Source organism: Quercus robur, chromosome 4 (assembly GCF_932294415.1).
Source record: "Quercus robur chromosome 4, dhQueRobu3.1, whole genome shotgun sequence".
In the NCBI taxonomy this organism is placed as follows: domain Eukaryota; kingdom Viridiplantae; phylum Streptophyta; class Magnoliopsida; order Fagales; family Fagaceae; genus Quercus; species Quercus robur.
Window position 1 is genome coordinate 30,137,804 of NC_065537.1, and position 11,527 is coordinate 30,149,330.

Here is an 11,527-nt window from a genome sequence, read left to right on the forward strand (position 1 = left end):
TACCCCACTTAGTAATTCTCCCTGTGTAATCGGCATTTCGGAGTATAGATCTGAGCGGGAATTGGGTTAAAGTAACGACTGTGTGTGCCTGAAAATAGTGGGGGAGTTTCCACGTGGCCTAGATGATTGCCAGGATGGCCTTTTCCAGAGGGATGTAACGGATTTCAGCCTTGTGCAATGACTTGCTCACGTAATAGACAAGCTGTTGTACGCCGTTGTCCATTCGGATCAGCACCAAACTCACTACGTGGGGGGCCACGGCGACGTAGGCGAATAAAACCTCGTCGGCTTCAGGACTAGACATGACCGGCGGCCGAGACAGATACTCTTTGAGCTGCTGGAAGGCCAAGGCGCATTCTTCAGTCCACTCGAACCCTTTCCACTTGTTTAACAGGAGAAAGAAAGGCCTACACCTATCCGCCAAACAAGAGATAAAACGGTTTAAAGCGGCGATCATGCCGATGAGCTTTTGGACCTCCTTGGGGTTTTAAGGAGGCTGCATGCTGTGGATAGCTCTAATTTGATCGGGGTTGGCTTTGATGCCCCTATGGGTCACCATATAGCCCAAGAACTTTCCTGATCCCACTCCAAATGAACACTTAGACGCGTTCAGGCACAACTTGTGTCTCCTCAGGACTTCAAAGATATCTCTGAGGTCCCTCACATGCTCGGACACCAATTTACTCTTTACTACCATGTCATCTATGTAGACTTTGATGTTCTTACCCATTTGCAGCTCAAACATCCTGGTCATCATCCTCTGATAGGTGGAGTCGACATTCTTCAAACCAAAAGGCATCACTTTATAGTGGTAGTTTCCGATGGGAGTGACAAAAGCGATCTTTTCTTGGTCATTTGTAGCCAGGGGTATTTGATGATATCCTTGAAAGGCGTCTAAAAAGCTCATTCGAGGATGTCCCGTGGTTGAGTCCACTAACCGATTTATCTGAGGCATAGGGAAGGGATCTTTCGAACAGGCTTTATTCAGGTTCGTGAAGTCCATGTAGACTCGTCATTTCCCGCTCTTCTTCTTTACCACGACTGTATTGGCCAGCCATTCAGGGTAAAAGACCTCTTTGATAGCCCCTACTCTCTTAAGTTTCATCACCTCCTCATTGACCGCATCAGCATGCTCTTTTGACGGTGCCGAGAGGGTTCTTTCTTGGGCGTAACAGCCGGGTTAACATTAAGATGATGGCATATGAAGTTTGGATCGACCCCGGGGGCCTCGTAGGTGTCCTATGCAAACACATCCACATTTTCCCTAAGGAAATCAATTAGCTCTTCTTTCTCTTGGGGTGGTAGCTCTGAGCCGAACTGAAAGAATCTCTCTGGATCACTGCCCACAAGAACCTTTTCCAAGTCCTTGCAACTCGCCTCATCGGCTGATCCCCCACCAATCGTGGTCAGGGTCATTAACTGCTATAAGGGATTCTCGGTATGGGTTGGGGGCTCGGCACTTGGCCTTTGTGAGATGGCGGATACCATGCATTGTCGAGCCATGGCTTGATCTCCTACTATTTCTTTGACTTGACCCTCCGACGAGTACTTCACCCTTTGGTGCAAGGTAGAAGAAACAGCCCCTAAGGCATGAAGCCAAGGTCTAGCTACAATGGCGGTGTAAGTCGAATATGCATCCACCACTATGAAGTCCACCTCCACTATGTCCGAGCCAGTTTGTATGGGCAGTCTAATCTGGCTTTTCAGAAAAACAGTTTTCCCTTCGAAGCTTACTAAAGGGGAGTCATATGCCTTCAGGTCTTCGAGCCTCAGTTTCAGCCCCTTGTATAGGTCGGGGTACATCACCTCCACAGCACTGCCTTAATCGACTAACACCCTCTCGATGTCATATCCCCCAATCCTGAACGTGACGACTAGAGCATCGTTATGGGGTTGAATAGTTCTAATCTTGTCCTCATCCGAGAATCCTAGTACGGGTGAAGCCATCCCCTTGGCTCTCTTAGACTCACGGTCATCGTTCACAGCAGGGAGTTGAGCCACCGACATTACCCTGGAAGGATGGGAGCCCGTTTTTCCTGGAGCGGCGAGAATGGCATTTTTCGTGCCAATGGGCAGACTTAGGTCCCCTGCCGCGTCTCAATGTTCGTCCATTCTTGTCGGCCGTTTGTATGATACAAGAGATGACTTAACTTTCCCTCTCGGACTAGCTGGTCCAAGTGGTTTTTCAGGTTCCTGCATTCATTGGTGGTGTGCCCCGGTTCTTGGTGGTATTGACAGTATAGGTTCTGGTTGCGTTTTGTGGGGTCGCCTGCCATCCTATTTGGCCATTTGAAGAATGGCTCGTTCTTTACTTTCTTCAAGATCTGATGTAATGGATCCCGGAACACAGCGTGGACTGCCTGCGCCCCGACGGATCTAGGCTGCTCCGTGTAATCTCTTCTCAGCCGATTGTTGCTGCTAAATCGGTCTGACCTGAAGTCCCTCCTCTCCTGAGGGACAACCTTCGCTTTACCCTTACCCATCTGCTAGTCCTCTTCGACCCTCTTGTACTTGTCGATTCGGTCCATGAGCTGACACACGCTGGTGACCAGTTTCCCGGTCAAGGATTTCCTTAAATTGTGCTCTGTCAGCAGGCCTCTCTTGAAGGTGCTGATGGCAACGTCATCATAATTACCCTCTATCTCGTTATACATCTCCCAGTACCTATCTGAGTAGGCATTCAGGGTCTTTCCTTCTCGCATGGATAAGGACAGGAGGGAATCCAAAGGCCGAGGAACCCTACTACTCGTGATAAAGCTAGAGCTGAAAGCCTGGGTTAGCTGCTTAAAGGAATTTACGGAGTTTGGCTTGAGGTCATCAAACCACCTCATCGCCATGGGTCCCAAATTGGACGGAAATACCTTGCACATCAAGGCTTCGTTTTTAGAGTGGATGGCCATCCTCTGGTTGAATTGACTTACGTGCTCCACAGGGTCCGTCCGATCATTATATATGGTGAAAGTGGGTTGGTGGAACCACCGAGGAAGTTTAGCCCCCTCTATCTTGCGTGTGAAGGGTGACTAGGAGATTCGGTCCAAACCTTTGCTCATAGCGTCGTTTGCTAGGCCCTTGTAGGACGGACTCTTATAGCTGCGTTTATGAGGTTGCTCTTCCTCATAGGAGAAGGTTTCACTTGGTGGGATTCTCGACCTTCGCCTGTATTCGTTGTCCTCTTCATCACTGGTATCCGGGCTGGGGGAAAGACGCCTTCGCTGTGCTTAGCGTAGCTTCCTCTTCACGTTGTCGATTTCTTGCCGTAGAGCCCTATTATCGTCCCGCTTTTAGGATGCATGACCTTTCCCTTTCGAACAGCTTCTGCTCGTGCGGGAGGTATTTAAGCTACCCTCTTGTCACTTGTCTTGGTCTTTTTCCCGTTCGAGGTTAAGAAAGTTGTCCTACCGTTGGGAGTCTGTGGGTCCCGTTTGGCGCAGACCTGATCCTTCCATTTCTAACGGTCGCACTTGCTGAGGCACAAGTTCTCCCCACAGACGACGCCAATTGTAGGGTCACAATTTGGGGCCCAGGCCGAACAGGTGTGGGATTCTGGTCCAAGGAGCCCAGAAATAATGAATTTGTAGAGAGTGGGCTATAGAACTAGGCCTTAACGAAGTGTACACTGGCTAAAGTTGGGCTATACAACAATTAATAGTAAGCAAATCCTCTTATTGCCCATAGATTCTCAGTCTGAGGAGATGAGATGAATGTATACGGGTCCCTGTTCAAAGACTATGGTTATTTTTCCCGTTCTTCTGTTCTACCTCCCTTTTTCTTCCTTTTCTCCTCATGAGGACTCCTTCTCTTATATAATCTTCTTGAAGCCATTAGGGCCTTACACTTGTTGATTATCTGGACCCTCACTTAAATGCTTGTCCCATCGGACATCCCCTCCATCTTTCTGTGAGTTGTGGTAGCCAAGGTAGCACTGTTTACAGGTCCTCTCCACATTAATGTAGCCAGAAAAGTAGCTGCAACACATTTAATGTGACAGCTGCAGCCTCTCCTTGGACATCTTACGTTTCCTTCTTTGCCACGGGTCTGTGGGACTCATCCTTGTTACTAATGTCCGTTGGGGCGGGTCCTTCTAGTAGGCAGAGTGCATGTTTGAGCTATATTCGTCACGTCCGAGGAGACATTTCTCCTCGAACCGCCCTTTAAACATCTTTAGGCCCACGAGAACTGGGCTAGGAGCCTTTTGGCACCCATGTCTTCTCCTCGGACGTGGTTGATCTTCCCGTATGGGGCCCAAGGCCCATTGTATGATTTTGGGCCTTTGCCCCTACAAATTATAATTACTTATGGTTGTACTGGGTTATATTTTTTTCTTCATTATTTTAGTGACATTAATACATAATCGAAATTAATTTTCCAAAAATTAAAACATATATATAAGTATTATAAAATAACTAATAATGAACACACGTATCACATGAGACATCCACTAGTTTTCTCAATTAGTTCCATCATTCTCATTAGAAGAAAAATCAATCTATTCATATGCTAGGCATATGTTTGAATTTTATTTTTTATTTTAGACTAACATAGTGTCGTATGCTTTCAACAAACCCAATCCTCTTATGTTTGGAACAATAGCCATAATTTTTTTTAGAACAATAGCAGGAGCTCTATCATATTCATTTCCAAATAACATAAAAAAAAGGGGCAAAATTACCCCCTTCCATTAAAAATTTAAAACCACTTCTACTACTACATCTAAAATTACTCTCTCTTCCTTGCTTCATCATTCTCTCTTTTCCTTTTTCAGATTATTCTAATATGGAGTAGTGTAAAATAGAGAATGGGATGTAAAGTGGATTTTTAAAGTATTAATGTAAATAAAATACTAAATTTTTGTTGATGCAAATGCAAAATGCTTTTTCTTCAATTTTTTTTTTTTTTTTTTTTTTTGCATTATAGGAATATAACTACAGTCTTGCCAAGTATTTTTTTTCTCAGGGGCCAGTCTTGCCAAGTAAGTAATTATAAATATGAAGTGTAAGATATATGGATGTATGTATTTTTGCACTTCTTGTTTGAAAAGAACATTTGTAGACTGTATATAAATTACATTAAAAACATCCACTTCATTTGAAGCTCAAAACTAATTTCTCTAACATAACATCAAACAAGCATTCCTTTTGTTTTTGAAAAACCAAGACTTCAAACATCTAACATTTTCATAATACTATTTGGTATGTTACAAACCACCAACATCAATTTTTTTTGAGATCCCAGAGAGCTACAAATTCACCAATTGCTAATGTCTAAGTGAATTCAAAATATCATATATGTTGCAGAGAGGAGATGGGGGAAGAGCACAAACACAAACAACAGATGCTGCAAAGAGGAGATAGGGGCAGAGCATGAACCCACCTGTTAGACTCAAATCTGTTAGTCGTTTATTTATTTATTTTTATCAATAAGCAATCTTCTTAGTCCTTCCCATGGTCTAAGCACCCTCAAATTTCACAGTAGTATTCATTATTAGTGCAATAATCAGTTTTTACCATTAAATTAATTGTGAAAACTGGTTCCTAGAAAGAAAATCCCCCTACCTTTCAAAGGCAGCATAGCAATGAAAAATAACCCACTATTTGCCTATTAGATTCAACAATCAATAGATCATCTTGGATGACAATGAAGTCTTAGGGAATATGCTTCAAAAATTGTACATTTTTAGATCCCTTAAAACACAAGTTGTTTAACCTAGTTATTTAGCCAAGTGATTACTTAGATAAATTATTCAGTTCTAGGTTAACACATTCAAATTATATCATGTAAATAATGTAGAAATATAAAGAACACACGATATGATAACCCAAAAAAACCAAACCGGTAAAAAATCTGTGGAGGATTTAATCTAGCTATCCTCAAGGTAAAACAGATCCACTATGAAAGAATTGAAATTTTTACAATAGAACTTAGACCACTAACATCCTATTGCTACATCGAGTAGAAAACTTACTACCACGACCACGTGACAACTCCGAGTCCACGGCCTACTTCTTTCCTTGATCCACTGCAATCATAAGTTCTTCTACTTGTGACTTTGAGACTCCACTCAAAGGTTTCAAATCTTCTCTAAGTTCTTTATGCAGCAACTAAAGCGATCACCAAATTCTTGACATGAATCTTGACCTTGATAACCCTAAGTGTGTATGAAAGTAAACACCTCTAGATCTCACAAGAGATTCAACACATAGCATATAAAAGACTTCTAAAACGTAGTTAGGGTTTTTCCTTTTATACTTGGAGTAAAACATAAAACCCTACTACACATCATATGAGCTTAGGTTGAATTAGAAATTCTGCAGAAAAATAAATTTGCACAAGATTCGATCAATCGAGTCTAATTTTCGATCGATCGAGCCTTGCAGATTTAGTCCAATAAATTCTGCAATCACTCGATTCCAATTTTACAAATAAACACACATTGAGCAGCCTAAATCTAGACTCTATGTTTTGAACATGGTTTGCCAACACATTACAAATTGAAGTTCTAATACATTTAGTTCCTAAAGTCTTAGAACCTAACAAAAATATATATAGAAGAAGGAAAAACACAGCTCTACCTTTTCACTTGGCTATTGCTGGAATTTGCAAACAACTTCTAAACTCTATAGATTTGGTCTTTCGCTGTGCATGGCAGAAAGCAAAAAATAATATGTGGGTTACTGAAGGAGAACATTGGAAAAGAAGCTGGGGTCTGTAAACAAACAAAGAATAAAACAAAACCCCTCAAAAATATAGATGCTACTCTTAAAGAAGATTCTGATCAAATTAAAATACAATAACATGATTCTTTGATTAAACCAAGCTTGAGATAACCTATAGACTAAACATAAAACCAAAGCTTGATATAACGTAGAAACTTTTAATTAAATCAAAACACAAAAAAAAAGGGGTCTCATATTAATACAAATAGAGCATAAACTGAGAATTATTATGGTAGAGGACATCAAATACCAAAACTACACAATTAAAAATTTGCTAAAAACCCCTTTTTAATGCCGTTGAACCAAAGGCCAATGATTCAACCATGGCAGCCCAAAAACCAAAAGTAGATCAAAAGAAATATTTCAATTGCTAGAAATATTTTTTTTTAATCCAAAGAGAACTCTATTTAGGTACTGGAAAAACGAGGGATAAAATTAATGAAATCATAACAATTTTATAGGTTAATTTGCTCTAAGAACAAAACAGCACTAATGTGCTGATTGTGTTTTAGAATCAAAGAAAAGTTATTTTCTTCATATAAAAAAATTATGCAGTAAATTTTTCTGCATAATTTTGTATTAGATTTATTCACGTGTGCTATGATTAATATATTAGATATATAGTTTTTTATTGAATTAGAACTTGATTCGTAAAAGGCCATGATTATCTTATCTTTGTTGCAGTGCTACATGTCCTTATCATGAACTTGGATAAACATAAGAGCATCTACAGCAGTAATCTTTATCCATGCCAAAAAAAAAAAAAAAAAAAAAGGAGAAATTTTTAAAGTTTACATGGTAAACCTTTGCCAAAGGAACAACATGCCCATATTAACATATATGCCCATAAGATTAACACAATGCAACACCCATATATTAGAATTGAATAATACCAAAATTGGAACACATATATTACAATTAAACACAAACACAAACTGAGGAGAGAAATCCCATAGATCATTTACTCAAAAAATCAGATGTCAGAAGCTCAAACATGCAAAAGCAGCAAAAAAAAAACATCACAAATTTACGCATAAAGCCATGCCTATATAACTTTTAAATCATCCAAATGCAGCAATATTAGAGGCAATTTTAGGGATTCTTTACTACTTGTAATGGCTTTTGCAACATAAAAATCACAATCAACATGTATACATCTCATAAAGAACAAATATCAAATTTGTTAATGTTCTACTTCCAATATTCTTAAAGAGATAATTAATTTAAGATTTTGAACTGAGATAGTACCAATGTTCAATCCTAACCAATTTAAACTATAAGCTTTAGCAATTTGGAATTGGAAAATATAGATTAAATAGTGTCATTATGAAAAAGAATTAAACTAAAATTGAATATGTAATAACTACTAAGTAAAATTAAACCAAAAGGACCAAAGAAAATTGATGATATAAAGAGTTCTATAGTCTAAAAAATTACGTCAGAAAATATGGTAGTAAACTCTATACTCTAATGAAACTAAAGATAGAAATATTAAAGATGAAACATATCAACCTCTAACGATGAAGAAAATAATAACACAGGGAAACATTAAGTAAAATTGTTCCTAGACTCAACTATTCGATGTATCTTATAGCATTAGACTCACGTCCACCTGTCAGTTTGATCTAGCAACTCTTCTTGCAAAACACTAGTGTCACATCCAGTAAAGAATGTTATAAATCTGGGTTTAAACAAAAGGATGGACAAAAAAATTATTTTAACATTATATGAAAAAAATGAAAGAGAGACTACAAAAGGAAGTTGAAGCAATCATTGCAAGGAATTTTATCACAAAGCATAGCAAAAAAAAATAAAATCAAAATAGTTTTGTAGTTTAGTTGAATACAAAATAAGAATTTGTTGAATTAAAAAAAAATGAAGAAAAAAGCAGACTAAAATATGGAATTCAAAGCCAAATCAAACCCAAAAATATCAATGGACAAAATTTAATTCAATTTATGATATAAATAAAGGGAAAATCAGGCTATCCTAACCTCTCAGTTTGATGCAGCAACTCTTCTTGCAAATTACCCAAGTGTTGTACCTGCCAAAGAACTTAGTAAATCTATATTTCAACAAAATGACAGGGTAAGAAGGTTTTTTAAATCACAACAAAGAAAGATGAAAGAGGGACTACAAAAGAAGTGGAAGCAAACATTGTAATATGGTTTGAGTTGTAAAAATATGAAAAATTGTTCCCATATCAAAGGTAATTTATTAGTCCCACAAAAATACTTAAGCATTAATGTGTAAACATACAACCATATTTAGTGAATAATCTGCACAATGTTTAACATTTTGTTGGTTATTGTTTAACAATCTATTGGTTATTTCCCATATGATGATGGCTAAGGATGTGGCTTTTGTTGGCCAAGGATATATAAAATAAATACATAAATCAAGATTAACATCGAACAGTAACCCTTTTTGGCACAAACTTGAATTGGAAAGTTTGTTTTCGTCTTATACATCAAGGTTTTAAACAAGAGAAATGATATATCTACAACATTTTTACAACAAATCCTAAGTGGCAAGTTGTTACTGGTTGTTATTGTTAGGGCAACAAAGTAATCTTAGTGTTAGTTTCAAATTTGAACCAATAACAACTAACCACCTACGATTTATTGTAAAAATGTTGTAGCATCTCTCTTTAAACAATCTAAGGTGAAATTTGACTTTTAACCACAATTAGTCAAAGGAAAAATCCCTAATGTTACCAAAAGCAAAAACCAAACCAAAGCATCCAAAAAAAGAGAATCAACCCATCTACTTTTAAAAAGGGTAAAAGAAGAACCCTAGACAATTAAGCAGGGAAAAAAATTAATATAGATATATTGAAGAGGACAGATAGTAATTTAAGTAGTATAAGCATCAGGTTTTAAAATAAAACATAGATATATTGAAGATTAAAGATGTTAATTCGAAATGGTGAGATGATGCTAAGCTTTTATAGATATTGCAAAAAGGAGATGGGGGCAGACCATGAACACAAACAACAGATGCCACAGAGAGTAGTTGGGGGCAGAGCATGAACCCATCTATTAGAATAGGTCTGTTTAACTCTTCTTTTGGCTTAGAATTGTGCCACAATACATTGTGGCAATAAAGATGAAGCAAACATCAGACACACATTAATTTCAATGCTCCCAAAAAAAAAAAAAAATCAAATCTGACTAAAATATGCAAAACAGTGGCAATAGTCTAGTGGTATATCTCTTTGCGTCTCACTGAATATGGAACCTCTGTTCTCTCTTAGTGTATTTTGTTTGTTCATATTGTTTTGTTTGTGTTTTATTAATATTGAAAAGGTTTAAACCAAGCAATTCCTTTTCTTCAAACGGTATTTTAACTTTATTAAAAAATAATAATTAAAAAGCACCCCCACACTACCACATTTAGATTAAAAAGAAACACTCCCACCCAAAAAACACAATCCCTAATTTAAGGAAAAGAAAAAACCCAATCCCTAATTTAACTTGAATACCCTAAACTAAAGCATTCTTACCTAGATTCCTTAATCAAAATCAAATTTAATCCAAACACCTAAATTGATTTCAATCTGACCAAAATATCCAAATCTAAATAACAATTAATCCATAAATTTTAACAATGAAAAAAAAAAAAAAAAAAAACTTTACCGAGTCTGATGGTAGTGTGAGATCGGACTTTGGTAGGCATACAGCCTAGTGAACTCCCTCTCCCTCTCCCTCTCTCTTACGAAACCTAAATTACATTCAATTCCCAGATTTGAAAACGAAAAGGAAAAAAAAAATAACAAAAACAATAACGTTACCGGTTATGGGTACACGGCTTGTCTCTCTGGTGGTTGCAGATTTTTCTTTGTCTAAAGGCTTGCGGTTCCGATGGTCTACGTTTGGCGAGGAATCGGACGGGTATCGCGATTTTTTTTTTTTTTCCATCGCAAGTTGTTTTGGGAGCATTGTAAGTCTTCTATTTTAACCAGTTATTTTTTATTTATATACGGAGAGGCTCTCAAACAGTGTTTTTACATGAAACAATCACTTTTTAAGTGTGAACGTGGAATTTTAGATGGACATTTTTCCTATATGGCAGCACCTCCTTAATTGCAGGAAAAGGCTTCTACAATTATATATAGTATATGATATATTATATGATATGATATATGATATAGATTAGTGCCAATAACAACTTACTACCTATAACTTGTATTAAAAATATTTTGGAAGTAACACTTCTCGAATATAAAACGGGGCAAATATTTGCAACATTATCACACGTACATCACTATATATATTTACAAAAGAAAATTTATATACTAAACTATCTTATTTTAATCACCTTAATAAAAATGCCAAACACTATGACTTGATAATCACAAGAATTTGGGTTTAATAAAAGTAAGAGTAATGTTACATCTATAACATTTTCATAATAATTTCATAACAAATCCTATGTGGTAAGCTGTTACTAATTTTAATTTAGACCCAACATTGTCATTACTTTTTTACCCACTAATAACAACTTGTCACATACCACAATAGGCTTGTCTAGATTAGCACGGAAAATATATGTATATTATGATGTTTATTGTATGATTTGATATAATTGAATGATAATATCTAAGGAATATAAAAATATACATTGTAATGCAAATTTGGTGCATCAAATTATAGTTATGAAAACATGTTTTTAATTTTTTTTTTTTAAAAGCATAATAATTGGAGCAAAACTATAGAGGGTAATGTTTCCTGGTCACTAAGAAAGTTCTCTCTAGCTTCTCTTAGGAAGTAGAATTGCAGTCCCTTCCTTTGAACATGGTTTTTTTCTTCAAA

General features: G+C 37.1%; 1 protein-coding gene across 1 annotated transcript; it reads right to left on the reverse strand.

Annotated features, from left to right (window-relative positions):
* Positions 1-1,422: 1,422 nt before the first annotated feature.
* On the reverse strand, positions 1,423-1,803 carry LOC126721731 (uncharacterized). The gene has a single exon (XM_050424796.1). The coding sequence runs from the start codon at positions 1,801-1,803 to the stop codon at positions 1,423-1,425; it is 381 nt and encodes a 126-aa protein (XP_050280753.1).
* Between the last annotated feature and the right edge of the window lie 9,724 nt (positions 1,804-11,527).

Excerpts from the sequence above, each read along its gene's own strand:
- LOC126721731 (XM_050424796.1), bottom strand. The coding sequence starts at position 1,803 with ATGTACCCCGACCTATACAAGGGGCTGAAACTGAGGCTCGAAGACCTG.